The 14,336-nt window shown below is 48.0% G+C and overlaps 4 protein-coding genes across 4 annotated transcripts; 2 read left to right on the top strand and 2 right to left on the bottom strand.

The window, feature by feature from the left end:
* The first annotated feature begins 1,104 nt into the window (after positions 1-1,104).
* On the top strand, positions 1,105-5,152 carry F5B22DRAFT_355630 (uncharacterized protein). The gene is made up of 2 exons (XM_047971007.1): positions 1,105-2,558; positions 2,612-5,152. The coding sequence occupies exons 1-2, from the start codon at positions 1,366-1,368 to the stop codon at positions 5,037-5,039; spliced, it is 3,621 nt and encodes a 1,206-aa protein (XP_047835045.1). The 5' UTR covers positions 1,105-1,365; the 3' UTR covers positions 5,040-5,152.
* Positions 5,153-5,701: 549 nt separating this feature from the next.
* F5B22DRAFT_355479 (signal peptidase subunit) lies at positions 5,702-7,001 on the bottom strand. The gene is made up of 3 exons (XM_047971004.1): positions 6,554-7,001; positions 6,111-6,404; positions 5,702-6,032 (listed from the first exon to the last, which is right to left on the bottom strand). The coding sequence occupies exons 1-3, from the start codon at positions 6,694-6,696 to the stop codon at positions 5,804-5,806; spliced, it is 666 nt and encodes a 221-aa protein (XP_047835044.1). The 5' UTR covers positions 6,697-7,001; the 3' UTR covers positions 5,702-5,803.
* A 749-nt stretch (positions 7,002-7,750) lies between these two features.
* On the bottom strand, positions 7,751-9,513 carry F5B22DRAFT_355464 (mitochondrial import receptor subunit TOM40). Its single transcript, XM_047971003.1, has 3 exons — positions 9,046-9,513; positions 8,328-8,969; positions 7,751-8,269 (listed from the first exon to the last, which is right to left on the bottom strand). The coding sequence occupies exons 1-3, from the start codon at positions 9,364-9,366 to the stop codon at positions 8,162-8,164; spliced, it is 1,071 nt and encodes a 356-aa protein (XP_047835043.1). The 5' UTR covers positions 9,367-9,513; the 3' UTR covers positions 7,751-8,161.
* A 2,241-nt stretch (positions 9,514-11,754) lies between these two features.
* On the top strand, positions 11,755-14,205 carry F5B22DRAFT_355491 (bifunctional 6-phosphofructo-2-kinase/fructose-2,6-bisphosphate 2-phosphatase). Its single transcript, XM_047971005.1, has 6 exons — positions 11,755-12,115; positions 12,169-12,204; positions 12,259-12,526; positions 12,587-12,667; positions 12,720-13,542; positions 13,744-14,205. Exons 1-6 carry the CDS (start codon positions 11,859-11,861, stop codon positions 13,959-13,961), a joined length of 1,683 nt encoding a protein of 560 aa, XP_047835042.1. The 5' UTR covers positions 11,755-11,858; the 3' UTR covers positions 13,962-14,205.
* Positions 14,206-14,336: the final 131 nt, after the last annotated feature.

The following is a 14,336-nucleotide window of genomic DNA, read 5'->3' as shown; positions in this document are numbered from 1 at the left end:
GAAGCGTCACCGCCCATCTAATTGTCTAAACATACTTACAGGCGTACCTTAAGTAGACGGATAATTACGTAGCCGTAAGACGGGGGCCTATGAGAAACCATCGCCGTAACTCACACATATTGGAAACCGTAGCGAAGATGGTCGGCTGAATGTAAAATGATGATACCCTCACGGTAAACGGGGATACAGCAAGCCTGCGGATAGTCTTGATTTAGTGGTTCTACTCTCTAACGGGCACAGTTTCAATGATTATAGTTATCCTATCTAAGTAAGACAATCACTATGGTGATCTTTCTTTCGAAACGATTGCGATTCAAGAGGCAGTCGGAAGCATGGGCCAGATATTTGTGAGCACTTATTTCAAGCCGGCTTCACGGATTTGTAACTACGAGGGATGCTTTAATTCAAAAGTCGGCAGGTACCTACATATGTACCTAAAGACGTGTCTAGGTAAGTACCTAGGCATGTACATCGCTTGTCTACCAGTGGTTGTAGTATGGTGCTTGTGCCAAGACGTAAGTACATATACCTAGGTTCTTATTTAGGTACATGTACCCCGTAAATTGGGACACTCAACCAAGAGGCTACGGCGGCCTGTAGTACCTATAGTAGGCTACCTAGGCAGGTGCTCAGTCAACCCCCAGCCCTTAACAGCAACTGCATTTTACATCATTTTCGTGACTATCTGCGGCCATTCGTTAGCTGCACTTTTTGGCTTCCTCTAACTTCAACGCATTATCAAGACACCCACACAGCATACCTTGCGTACGCCTGTCAAGTATTCCTAGGGTAAAGTATTTTTCTGATCCTCCTATCCGACTGAGCAGCACTGATCACAAGCCAGAGTCGCACAAACGGCCATCTTTTCTATGCGCAACCTGTGACAACGTCCCTCTGCGTCTAACATCCTTTTGCAGCCACCCAGATCTCAATTTGACAGACTTTGCGCCTCTGAATCGTGTTTTGAATGGTCATCCTAGCCTCTATCCGCTCGTTCATGCGTCGTTTGGAGACGGCAATCTAGTCATATGCCGGTGGTGAAACTTCACCGTAGTGTGCCACGACAAAGAAGCAGGGAAGCATTTTAGTGGTCAGCATGTCGACTGGCTTGTGTCGCACATGCCATCCTCACAACACCGCTTGTCTACTGAGACCAGCAACGGAGCTGCTGCCTCTGTATTTACCTTTTCCGGGTTGCTCACGAAAGCTGGGAAGCCATTGCTTGCTCGTCTGGGATCGGTTAACCCATTTCGAAGGGCTGCCGATATGGTCAGTCTCTGCCTCCTGCTTACCCACCTACCGCTTCCTTGTTAAACAGCTGACTTTTCATAGACCAAGCCTGGAAACTTGGGTGCTCCTCAGCCCATGAACACCCTCTCCAACAACAGTGCGTCTTCGAGAACACCTTTGGGGGTTTTATCCGTCCCTGAGCCCCGCCCTTCCAGCTCCCCTCCAGCGAAACATAAAAAACTCGGTGAAAGCCATACGCACGGCGAATATTCCAGCGCTGCATTTGTATTGGATGAATCGAACCCCCGAAAGCGGTCTTTAGAAATTGAATCTATTACCGATTCTCTTCGTTCGGCTGCCTCGAATAAGAGCAATAAGAGCCCTCCTCGCCATGGCGTTGCCGAGTACCGTCATGCTGATAGATGGCGCAAACCGAAACGGTTCCGGAAAAGTCGGGATGATTCGAAGTGTTCGGAACGTGAAGATATAGACTCCCCTGCATCGAGATCTATCCCTTGCGAGGAACCTACTGGTGAAGATGAAGTTGACCTCATCGGCCCTGTCGAGAAGCCTGTAGTTTCGCACCAGCTCAAACGCAAGCAACCAGAAGAGCACCCTATAGAAAAGCTTGCGAGTCGTTTCCAACGAGACACTAATGCAGCTCACTCCAACGCTTCACAGATATTCCGTAAAGTCATTGATAACGCGGACAAGCGGGTAAAACGCGGCGCACCTGATTCGGGTCCAGATGAACTAGCTCCAAGTGAAGAGGAACTTGCAGCTTCTCGAGCCGCTAAGCGCCCGAAGACAGACTCTTCCAGTCTATCGATCAGAGGCAATATTCAACCTACAAGGTTCAAGGGCACTCTTGCTGCTAGAGCATCCAACTCAATGGATGCAAAACACCGCCTAGTAGACGAATTGAAGGGAAAGGCGCATACAATAATTAGGGATGGTCTACGTATTGTGCGTGGTGTTTCTGGGCAGTACCAGTATCAAGCAGAAGAAAACGACGTTCCAGATTACTGTGCTCTATCCATTCGCGAGATTGGCCACATCTTATTTCCCGTTGATGACAAGAAAGAGTTTCTAAAGCAACACAGATATCTTACACTTGATATCACGAAGACGAAAACCGTCATACGCAGTAAAGAGGACGAAAAATGTTGCATAGTCGCCACTATGTTCGACAGTGTAAATGTAGCAAATGGTGCTGGCCCTAAACTAATGGTAGAATTTGCGTCTGAACCTGAGTTCCATAAGTTTTTACAATGGGTTGGTGTTTACAGCAGCTCCAGTGCTCCAATTATTATCAAGGATTGTAGCAGGTAAGAATAATAGGCAAGGAAAAGGTTTCACGTGGCGGCTAATAATTTGACAGAGCTAAACTCGAGAAAGATTTCAACGAAATGATGGAACGAGCCAAGTTCCCTAAGATACTTTCAGATGACGAAATAGAAACTCCCATCGCAGAGGACATCAGACTGTTGCATCAGAATCAGAAGAACAGATCTTTGAGAGACCATGATGTTGCCGTTGAATCCCCATGCCAACCTAGGTTGAGAGACACAATGAAGAATTCCCTTATATTTACGTCCAGTGGTGGCGATATTGTCTCGAACCGAGTGTTAGATGACCAAGCAGCTTCGGTGTACTCTCGGAGACGGACAATCCGTTCATTGCCAGTGAAGATTGAGCCACCGGAGTCGCCTGAACTTGAGCCTATTCCCGAAGGCTGGACTTCACTCAATGCAGGCTGGGAAAAGAAGTGGCGGAATTCTCTCGTTTATCCCAGAATGGGAAAAAATCGAGCAACTGTTGATAAGGATGATATTCAACGCCTTGACGACGGCCAATTCTTGAACGACAACCTTATTATATTCTACCTTCGGTATCTGCAAGACGAACTAGAGAAGAACAATCCCGATTTGGCAGAAAGAATCTATTTCCAGAACACCTTCTTTTATGACAAGCTAAAGCCCACTAAGAATGGCCAGGGAATCAATTACGATAGTGTTAAGACCTGGACCACTAAGGTCGACCTCTTCTCCAAGGATTATATCATTGTTCCTATCAATGAGTATACTCACTGGTATGTGGCAATTATCTGCAATGCACCCAGGCTACTTGCCAGCTCCAACAGTCGTGAACGAGATAACCACAACAAAAAGGAAGTGATCTCAACCATCAATGGTATTGAAATAAGCCAAGGAAACCTTGTTACCCCTTCAGACAGCAAAATTCCAACTGTTACTATGGACGGCGAACAAGCGTCACAGCTTACGAGAGAGGATGTTGTCGAAAAGCTGAGACGAATGTCAATTGACAACTCTGATCATTCAGCTAGCGTATCCAAGAAAATGGCAGACGGTAACACGGGGGAAGAAGCTGACTTAGTTCCCCTCAATTTTGATAATGATGTGTATGAGATCAAAAACCCGGACAGATCGGAGGGTGAGGTAGAGCATATTGCCACCACGGACAACCCACAAAGACACAAGAAACTGGGAAAGAAGCCGGCTGGCGGGCCTCGGAAAAATGACCCAAAACAGCCAAGAATAATTACACTAGATTCTCTGGGTTCGTCGCATTCGCCAACCTGCAGCTATCTGAAGCAATATCTCGCAGCGGAAGGAAGAGAGAGAAAGGAAATCGAAATAGCGCCTCCAAATATTCTAGGTACCACGGCTAAGGGTCTTCCCGAACAAACAAACCACTGTGATTGCGGGTTGTTCTTGCTAGGGTATATTCAACAGTTTCTCTACGACCCTGACGATTTTGTGAAACGCTTGTTACAGCGTGATGGTACTATTACTTGGGACTTTTGCCCATCGAGTCTACGCAACAGTATCAGAGAACTCATCTTCGACCTTCAAAAGAAGCAACAAACCATTGAGGATGAAATGCATGAGCGAAAGCGGTGGGCTAAAATGGGCAGCAAACAGATAAAGAAAGGAGAGGCTCTGGGCTATGCAGCGACCCCAGCGAGGAGATTTTCCGATACTTCCTCTAAAATAGAACTGGCAACCCAAGACCGTCGGGGCGATGAAGTAGATAAATCCAAAAGCCCTCCTTCCCTACCACCCCCGCCCCCGCCTGGGCCTAGGCGTGGTAGTGCGGACATCGAAGGCGTGATGTTTCTAGCGGAACTTCCAGATTCTGAGAAGAGTGTGAAGCAGTCAACAACTAATGCGCAGCAGTCCCTTACGGGTGTCCACAGCGACAGTAAGAGAACTACGCAACAAGTAAACGCTCAGCACTGTTGGAACGTCGGGGAGGCGCAAGCTAGCTCTGAAGCTGGTCCAAACGTGATTATATCACCTTGTGAAGCTGAGACAACATTTGATCATCGTATCTCCTATCAGGCCGCTGGTGCCTCTCCTAATTCTCCAGTCCAGGGTCAGATAGCTAAACGCAACTCGACATCTCCGGTGACAGAAGGCAGTAGTAATCTCCAAGCTAACTTTCTCCCACCACTTACGTCTGATACACCGTCGTCTAAAGGTTCTCCAGGTGCAACACCACTGGACCCAGTGGTTGTTGATGACGCGAGCAGAAAACGGGATGTGTCGCGGCAGAACCCTCGAGAATACCAAAGGGGTCAAATGGGACACCAAATAGTAGTCGAAATTCCGTCGCTGAGCATACACGGTCGGTCTCCAGGGCAAGAGACTAGTAAGATACACAGTCAGAAACAAACAGAGCAACAAAGTTCCTACTTTCTAAACCGAGGAGATGGAGACAGAGTTGTCGCCGCGAAGGTGCGCGGCAAATCTGAAAACGATATCATTGATCTTTCAGGGGATTGAGATATTCTGTTTTTGTTTTCACTATTTCTTAGTGTTCTATTGGAACTTGTATGACACAAGAACATCACGACTATCAATGCTCTATTTGCACAGTTATGGAGACAACACCAGAGTTTTCAATGTGAATCTGCATGAGACGGAGTAGGCGGGCCAACTGGTGCATTTCATTGTTTTCATTCCCCTTGCTATTCCAGCTATACCCCTATCTTAGCAGCAGGAAATGACATGTGTATGAGAGCGTTATCGGCATACCTTAGACGGAAACAAGATCACTCATGTTGTCAGACATCAGAGTCGTTTCCCCAACTTGTATCTGCCCAAAAGTTGATGTGGGTAGATCACACTCAGCAATGTGGGCATGGCTTTGTCTCCCATCGGCTATGTACGTGGTTTAGCTCGTGTTTGGCTATATCACTACTTGGAAGACTGTTTTTTTTTATGTATCGTATCAGATGCAACAACCTCGTGAAACGAAACCCCTGTTCAGAACACCCAGCGCAGGGCGCACGGGTTGCAGTTTCCTGTAATGCAGTAAAATGTGCGTCCTTACGACACCGGTAGGATTTTATGGTTCAAAACATGGGCAATTACTGGGGATCCGCCGAATTGTCTAGACAGGGCTTACGCAGGGTAAAATACGGGGGTAATAACAACGAGCTCAGCTTCACTACCCGGGATCCTAGAACGCCGTCTCCATATTGCACAAGCGATAATAATATAAATCTTCTTGTCTCCTAATTAAATGTAAATTTGCTGGCCTAAGCCTAGTATTTCTTCTTAGGAGCGACGGCGGGGAGCGCGAAGGCTTTGCTGATGCCCTTGGCCATCTTCTTCCATAGGGCGAAGTCAAAGTCTTGATTCCATGTCAGCATGCCGACCCAGGGCTGCACGTTATAATGGACATGAAGAGTCACATCCTCCGTGTTGGCTACTTTGCCTGTCGGATGGGTGATTTGGTACTTGGGTCTTTGGTTCTTGAGCGATAGCTTGCCTCTGGGAGTAGTCAAAATGTCAGTAAAGTATCTGTGCGCGAAAGTGTATATGCCGCGAGAAGCGGGATTTTGTGCGTACCGGCTCGGATCTACGCTCTTGCCAGCGGCGCTCTTGCGAAGCTTCTTCAAGGTAGCGGGGCCTATGTTGGCGAGGTGGTCGGAGCTCGGGCTCGTGATGATGGTGTCCCAAATGACGGCTTTGTTCGTCTGGTTGGTGTCGCTGCTGGCGGCCGCGGGCCACTCGGCCGTGACGTAGACGAAGAGCTGCTTGGTGTTCCACGTGAACAGCGACGACAGGTCGGCGTCTAGCGAGAACTTGATGATGGCGTACTCCTCCTTCTTGGAGCTGTAATAATGCGGCCGGCCCTTGACACTGTTGTTCATGGCGGCGTCGCGCGCGCAAACATTAGCTTAACTGGGGACATGGCTCGTTTCACTTTATCAAATTTATAGATTCATTCACTCGTTCATTGATGCAATTCAACGGGCTGGGTTGGGCTGGGCTGCTTGTCGCCTACGTACACCTGTACATTAGTCGCCTTGACCGTGGCGCTCGGTGTTCGTGGGGCTGTGAAGTCGGAGGCGGCTATTATAGCAGCTACGACGAAGGCTACCGTTGTGAAGAAGCCAAAGACGGTTTGTAGGCGATTGAGAGAGTTGTACATGTTAGGCGAGATAAGCCCGGCGTGTTGGCCGGGGTTTACGACAGCGAACACTCTTCCTTCCTACTTCTCGGTCGGTCGTCAATTCGTTTGTCGGTACTCGATATCTGAGTTGTATGTAAATGCGTCGTCGGCAAAGTCTGTTCTGGTAGATATTTCGCCTAGAGAGCTCCTTATTCTAAGGCCACGTTTGACGTCCCTACAAATATGTCAGCTAGTTAATTGGTCTTGAGAGCTGGGGTACGTCTGGGGTCCCTTGAGTAGGTACCTACATAGGTAGGTATGCTTATCGGCTACTTATCTTGGTCAGCACTCTACCAGCAATTCTTGGCAACGATTTATTCATATTGTTCCTACCTAGTGTTTGTGACCCAATGTTCGCCGCATGGTTTGTTTCTTTCTTGCAATCTCAAAGTCAGAGCAGCAGTGAGATCTTATATTAACGGATGAGTATAGAGTGTATTTCGTTGGTGTTTTAGTATTAAAGCATTAGGTAACACTGACTTGTTGACATCTGGCTTCGCACCCAACCTGTCTTCATATATTTCTCTTTCCTCCTCATTCTCCCTGCTAGGTACATACTATGTATAACGAGATGGAGAAGAAAGTTAAGATATTTAATTAGCTTCAAATAAAAAGGGCACATGTTATAAGACAACGTCAGGGTTGGTCATTTGCATTTTTGACATTTCTAGAATAACGCTATGAAGTAACGCTTGGGCCGTCGGTCTCTACTGCGATTTGAGTCATAGGTGACTAGGCCGCTCGAATGTTGACGCGAGGTTGCTCACCAACATCATTGTTGTCCATCCTCTGCAATAATTATATCCAAATTCGCATCGCTTTTCGTGACAATTTCAAATCCCCATCAGGAAACTAGGTTATACACTAGCCATCCGTACTGTAGGAAACAAGGATGACAACTGGACTTCATGGCAGGGTATGTCCCGCGAGTGTTCAGGTCATTTCATGTTATACACACAGGGTAGCTAGCTATATACAAGTACCCAGGTACGTAGGTAGATTACATTTCTTCCTATAGCGCATCTCAACATTAGTTTTAAGAATCAAATGCCGCAGGCAAAACAGCCTGCCAAACCTGCTATCTGTGACCACCAAGACATGCAGCCGTTTTTGCCCCTTCTAGAGTTGCCGTTTCCTTATTGTACACAGTACCCAGCTGTTTCACCCTGGTACCCTAGCCCTAGCCCTAGCCCAGATCGAATTGTGACTCAGTTCTGAGATATAACTCTATATTCATCATGGTTGGATGGAGTGGCCCGCCTTACGAAAACATTGGCGAATCGGTTATTAACACAGAAGGTGGAGGGAAAATAGTAGTTGACCTAAATTTCGAGGCTTCATGCTCGTTGGTTAAGGGCCCAGCTGAGAGCTGAAAGAATCCCACCGCTCCAGCGTGCATTCGAACTACCTTAATAAGAGGGGAGATCTCGTGGTGAGGGTTGGATTAAAAGGGTATGTTGGGAGACGCTTGAGCACCCAAAGCTTCCTGTTGCTCCTGTAATTCCTCCCCTCCAGCTTCGATGGTTATACCGAGGCCAACCTTGGCATTTTGCTGTCAAATTATTAGCACAAAAAAGCGAGACACTTTCGAGGTCTCTATCATCACTCACGGTCATATGATCAACATCGGCGCAGAAGGACATGGTGACAGGAGGTAACACCCTCTTCTCGAGGAGGCAGCCAAGCTTGCCCTTGGAGTCAACCTGAGCACGGAATGTAGACATGCGGAAGTCGTACTTGACACCAACCGAGGTGACACCTTCCTTTTGCAAGCCACCCATCATGCCACCAGGGCTAGGGGCAACCTGGAGAGTCATGTCAACGCCGGCCTGTACCTTATCAGATAGTCTGCGCCAGTATGTAGCATTCAATGCGCCTTGAGCAGCATGGAGCTGTGCCGTCGCAATCCAATCCTCAGCCTTGTATCTAGCGGAATAGGATGTGGCGGATTCGGGAGGCTGGCTCAAAGCGGCGCGTTGCCAGACAGCTTCAACACCAAGAGACAGTCTTTTTGTGATAGCCTGGAGATGGCTGAGTATAAAGATACCTGTCAAGCCACCCTCAAGATACGAGGGGTTCAACATTTTAAGAGATGAAGTAAAATCGCTGCCGGTATATTCGTGCTCGATCGATGTCATATCCTGAGGGGAGCCTATTTGGAACTGAGACTTGGTAACAAGCGCAGAATTCCACCTGTAATTAAAACGCGTCGACAATATGCCATCATTGTCTACGCTGCCTTGCAAGAACACCTAGTGTTGGAGAAGACGAGTATGAGCAACGTCAACAGATCTCCGAGATTGTAATGGGCTAGGCGCAGCAACTCACGTTATTGGTGCCAAAGAGCGCAGCAAAAGCATATGGTTTCATGTGCTCGCCCATGGCAAACTGGTGTGATACTTGGAACAAGGGCGACAGGCTCACAGCCTTTGTGAGATCGGCTCGAAGGCCGGTATGCATATAGTTGGTAAGGGAGACCTCACGCTGGACCTCTTTGCTAATGCCCTCGACAGTGCCGGGGTTTGTGAGGCCGAGCTTGGCTCTGCGATCCGAGAAGGATCGGTAGGCATCACTGACAGCGTTTGCGAAGGGGTTGGCGGTCAGAAAGCCAAAGGGCAATGCCGACGTTATGTCCTGGCTAGAGGCCATGGTTGACGGGGTTTGCGCAAATGGCCAAGGATGTGCTGTCCGTGTAGTTGAAGAGTAGTCGTTGGAGAGCGGGCGCCGATGCGGGCGAGGAGTGCGGGCAAGGGCGAGGCGGAAAAGTGCAGCAGAACAGAGTCAGCAGAACTTGTTGGTTCAGTATTTGATAATACAAGCCGGCGAACAGGAGAAGACAGGAGAAGAGGGTTTAGGGCGGCGGTCGGATGGGTAGAGCACGATCTGGAGCTCCCAAGGACACGCACACTGCACACTGCACAATGGGGAAGTATGAGGAAATACGTTAGCTTATCCTGGTGATACCGGTAAAGGAAGACAGGCCAGCGAAAAAAATCATTTCACGGGCCTTGCGCTGTGAGTTCATTATCCTGGCTGATGGATCCACACAAGGTCCCATCCCGCTGTTTAGGTCGCTGGGGGATGGGGGACGGGAGTCTGTGATTATGCTATAACACCGGTAGAGAGATACGATGGGGCGGCAAAGAGTTATGCATATAAGCAGCTTAAAAGGACAGGCGAGGGAGAGGCACTTGCATTCCAAAAAAAAAGTGACCTTCATCATCATGTCTCAGCAGTACCTTGTAGAGGTCTAAGGTACTTTACATCGTAGGCAGATTATCTACATCACGCAGGTACCTAGTCTATACCCAGGCATGCTCGATATGTACCTATCAGGCTATCACAGTACACTAGACCTCAAGTGCATGTTGTGTGGCCCTTATCTCCTCTCGCATACTATGTACTATAAGTAAGTTTGGACGGTGGATCTGGCTAGCAGCAGAGTGACGTGATAGGCTTCAAGCATCAGGAAGTGACTGGTAGGAAAGTACAGGCTAGAAGAATTCTCTGCTGTACATACTAGGTAGTAGTAGTCTGGTAGTACCTACCTAGGTACCTAGTAGGTAGCAGGTAGGTACATAGTATACCGTAGTATAAGGACTTCCCTCGTGCAGGCTCAGTACATATTATGTAGGTAGGCGGCTCGAAGAGGTATAGATACTTACCTAGTAGTATTTTCCTTTGGTCCTTTTCCGGGCAATCGCATCGAATCGCATCCTTAAGTACTACATAGGTACATACTTACATAGTACAGTACTGTACACTGCACGCCCGCGAGCTTCTTTGGGTCAAGTATCGGAGATGCTGCGCTGCGCTGCACACCAGGTACCGACCTATGTGTACTGTTCCCTACTGCCAGTGTTCAAGTTCTTCTCGTGAGGTTACTTCGGGTGGGCGCCGTTACATAAAGTTCCCATACCTAGCATAATAACATGCCTAGGTAGTTCCTTTGTCACCTGCAACCCTTGACGCAACTCTTGACAGCGGGAAAGACGGAGAGACAGAAGAGAGCGAAGCGGGAGGAAGAACAAGAACAAGGAGGCGGAGACGGAGAAGAAACAGACGGCCAAATTCAAACATCAAAGAAGAAGAAGAAGAAGAAGAAGAAGAAGAAGAAGACGACGAAGACGAAGAAAAAAAAAAGAAAAGAAAAGAAAGGCCAAGAGACAGAGCATTGTGTGGATGCACTTGGCCGTCTATCACTCCTCAGCACCTGCATACTGAGTAGACACTACACTACCTACTACCTACTACCTACCTACCTACCTATCTACATAAGTACCTACCTGCCTGCCTGCCTCATCTTCATGTGAGTACTACAAGTACAGCTCATCATCTGCTCCTTCTAAGTTTCATGACCCTAAATCTAAGAAAACTACACAGCCTTGGCCTCTACGAACACCGGTACCAACAACTCACACTGGAACATCTACACTCTGCCCCCGCTACCTCACATTGTTGGATCCCTGTTATACTCCGAACTTTAATCAACACAAACAGTCCATTGAGCCAGAGTCTTCATCGATTTTGTTAAAATCCATTTCGACCCTTGGGAACACTAAACGATATCCCATTAACTTGGCTCTCTTGTCAGCCAGTGCAGAGGCGTCCAGAAATCCCGGAAATCCCTGCGTCCTGGCATTCAGCGTGTCAAGAGTCCTGTTTCTTCATCTAGTGACCTCCGGCGCTTTGAACCTTGAGGTATCAGCCAGATTATAAAAATTCCATCCCTTCTAACGCTGTATATCTATATACGCATTGCATTGCCTAGCTCCTTTTATCGACCATCCGGGATATAAGACGGAAAGCGGCGAGCGAAAAGAACCGGCATTCGGAAGTCAGTACCGGTCACCATGGATACCTTACTGTAAGTCATCTGATATCGTTGCCTGTTTAATACGGCTGCACCCCAAGTTTCTATGTAATGGGGCATAATCGATTGGTTCACTGCTTTCGACTTGAGGGTTCGGCGATGTGAACTTCCCAGGCAATGAGCCCAATAGCGAGGTGGTGCGGTTATTATCTCGGAACAGCCATTCTAGAACCATGTATCTATCGTGTTGTTCGGCTCGGCTGAATCAACTTCTGCTCCGCTGCCACCGATTACAAGCATCTTCCATCTCATCTTCGCATCGCCACTCATGCAGAAACCAACCCGTTCTGGCAGCAGACGTTGCCCATTCTATCCAGATACTGATCAATCTTCCAGCACCGCAGAGATTGCTGCAAATGCACCTCGCTATAGGCGTAAGAGCAGCACTTTATTTGACGGGATCCACGATGTCCCTGAAGATGGCAACAGGGCACCTGCCCAGCTGTATAGCACAATGTCAGGACGGCTCTTCCATTCAGGCCGCATTGCTATAATCATGGTTGGGCTTCCAGCCCGAGGTAAAACGTATGGGACACCAACCGCCACGAACTCTTCATGCGATTTCTGACGAGTCGTAGTCATATATCCGTATCTATGGCACGTTATCTGCAATGGTATGCTGCTCTCCGATATACGGTTTCATAGTAGCCTACTTACCAGCTTTCTAGGCTAGGCGTCAAGACCCGGATTTTTCATCTTGGAGATTATCGTCGTGCGACCCTTGGTCAAAACAATGATGTGCCTGATGATTACTTTTACCCGGATGCCTCGCCTGCGTCCGTTATGTTACGGCAGAAGATCCTCAAGAAGTGTCGCGAGGATATTTATGCCTGGCTTAATCATGAGAACGGGCAGGTGGCTATCTATGACGCTGTAAACCCGACAGCCACAGGCCGTCGATCCTTGGCCAAAGAATTTGCGAAACACGATGTTCAAGTATGCTTTGTCATTCCTAGCCCCCGATTTACTCCAAAGCCTCTGCTAATATACTTCCAGACACTGTTTCTTGAATCATACGTCGACGACGATAACATCCTTCGTGAAAATGCCCGAAATGTGAAGATTGGGTCTCCTGATGTTTGTTGCCCCCGAGTTTCAATATTCTCTGCGGAGTCACTAACGTAAATAGTTTGCCAACATAGACCCAGACGAAGCAGCAAAATTGTACCTCGAACGGATGGGAAGAAAGATACCCATATTCGAGACCATGAACGAGAAGGAGTTAAACTATATCAAAATGATCAATGCAGGGCAGAAATTCTTCTACAACAATGTGTCTTTCAATTACCTTTCCCATCGTATCGTGTTTTATCTTACCAACACTCACATCAAATCACGCGCTACCTATTTTGTCCGAGCTGGCGCAGCTCAGGGAGAAGAGAGCTACAAGGCAGATGCCCCTCTCTCTGCGGAAGGCATCAGATATGCCCAAGTCATGGCCGAGACGTTGATAAAGCATCGAGAGCGGGCACATGCCGAGCTTGTTTCGCAAGGGGGGGGCAACATCCCCATGCGCCAACTTACAGTCTGGTGTTCGACGCGAGTACGAACCCTGCAGACGGCCGACGCCTTTAAAGATCGAGGATTCGAAGTTCGCCAGCGCACCCAAATGTCCCAAATCAATCCAGGCGTCTGTGAGCGGCTGAGCGAGCGTGCTATTCGTCGCCTCTACCCGGAAGAAATTGAAAAGCACGAGCTTGATCCGTACCATCACCGGTACCCGCGAGCCGAATCGTACCATGATTTGGCAGTGCGGTTGGAGCCCATTATTTTAGAGCTGGAGCGCGAACAGAACGATCTCGTGGTTATTGCTCACGAAAGTGTTCTGCGTGTTCTATACGCGTACCTCATGCATTGTAGCACGATGGATATTCCTAAGCTCAAATTTCCTCGGGACGAAATCATTGAGATTATCCCGGCAGCCTATCAAAACGAGGCTAGGCGTATTCACAGTGAGTATTATTTAATAAGATCGCCTTGCCTCACTATACTTCTTCTCCTGAATTGTCTCCCAATGGGGTAAACCATTCGGCCTACCAGCCAAGACCCTCGTTTAGGAAACTACTCTAGTAGCGTTGCGCAATTCTAAAACATAACCCCGATGAGGATTCTCTAAAGCATAAGATTATTAACCTATGAAATTTCTACCATAGTCCCTGGCCTCGACCCCAACACCGTCCCCGGCTCGCCCGAGGATATCCGCATCCCTGTCCCCGAAAGCCGTGGCGGTACTGATACACCCAGCCTACTACCCGACCCCGCAATCTCGACCCCTGTCGAACCCAAGAGCCTCAACTTCGACCGGCCTCCGGAGAAGGTGATAAACGCGGCAGCTGACGCGGTGAGAGATAAAATAGCCGACGAAGACTGAAGACAATAGACTGGATGATTATCCTTAGCTAGTAGGTAGATAGCCAAGTAGCCTCGTACGAGTCGCTACAAGGTTTCAGCTAGGCTTATCAAGAAACCGAAGTTGTATGTTATTGAGGAGGGGTAATATATATAGTATTGAGGCACTATTATTTGGTCTGAATGGCACGTAACGTCTGCAATGATAGATGTAACTCATGGGTTTAGTCACTCAAGGAATTGTGACTAATACTTTTTTCTTTCCTCTTGAGATCAAGCTTTCTGAATCTTCTCGAGAAAACTTGTGTTGTATCTGAACTTATACTACATGTGATAGAGGATCAAATGACCACTTGGCCATAATACTTCGGTAGTAGAGTCGACCCGCCCTCAAATT

This window comes from Xylaria bambusicola (assembly GCF_022495145.1).
Source record: "Xylaria bambusicola strain CBS 139988 unplaced genomic scaffold F5B22scaffold_4, whole genome shotgun sequence".
Taxonomy (NCBI): Eukaryota; Fungi; Ascomycota; class Sordariomycetes; order Xylariales; family Xylariaceae; genus Xylaria; species Xylaria bambusicola.
This window is presented reverse-complemented; position numbering and strand designations above follow the sequence as displayed.

What these genes read in the sequence shown, in the direction of transcription:
- F5B22DRAFT_355630 (XM_047971007.1), top strand. Translation starts at nt 1,366, where the DNA reads ATGAACACCCTCTCCAACAACAGTGCGTCTTCGAGAACACCTTTGGGG. An exon ending in ATTATCAAGGATTGTAGCAG is followed by an intron (nt 2,559 to 2,611) that starts GTAAGAATAATA and finishes ATAATTTGACAG; the next exon opens with AGCTAAACTCGAGAAAGATT.
- F5B22DRAFT_355479 (XM_047971004.1), bottom strand. Translation starts at nt 6,696, where the DNA reads ATGTACAACTCTCTCAATCGCCTACAAACCGTCTTTGGCTTCTTCACA. An exon ending in AAGGCGACTAATGTACAGGT is followed by an intron (nt 6,405 to 6,553) that starts GTACGTAGGCGA and finishes CATGAACAACAG; the next exon opens with TGTCAAGGGCCGGCCGCATT. An exon ending in AAGAGCGTAGATCCGAGCCG is followed by an intron (nt 6,033 to 6,110) that starts GTACGCACAAAA and finishes GACTACTCCCAG; the next exon opens with AGGCAAGCTATCGCTCAAGA.
- F5B22DRAFT_355464 (XM_047971003.1), bottom strand. Translation starts at nt 9,366, where the DNA reads ATGGCCTCTAGCCAGGACATAACGTCGGCATTGCCCTTTGGCTTTCTG. An exon ending in CGCTCTTTGGCACCAATAAC is followed by an intron (nt 8,970 to 9,045) that starts GTGAGTTGCTGC and finishes CTCCAACACTAG; the next exon opens with GTGTTCTTGCAAGGCAGCGT. An exon ending in CCGATGTTGATCATATGACC is followed by an intron (nt 8,270 to 8,327) that starts GTGAGTGATGAT and finishes ATAATTTGACAG; the next exon opens with CAAAATGCCAAGGTTGGCCT.
- F5B22DRAFT_355491 (XM_047971005.1), top strand. Translation starts at nt 11,859, where the DNA reads ATGCAGAAACCAACCCGTTCTGGCAGCAGACGTTGCCCATTCTATCCA. An exon ending in ATGGCACGTTATCTGCAATG is followed by an intron (nt 12,205 to 12,258) that starts GTATGCTGCTCT and finishes CCAGCTTTCTAG; the next exon opens with GCTAGGCGTCAAGACCCGGA. An exon ending in CGAGGCTAGGCGTATTCACA is followed by an intron (nt 13,543 to 13,743) that starts GTGAGTATTATT and finishes TTTCTACCATAG; the next exon opens with TCCCTGGCCTCGACCCCAAC.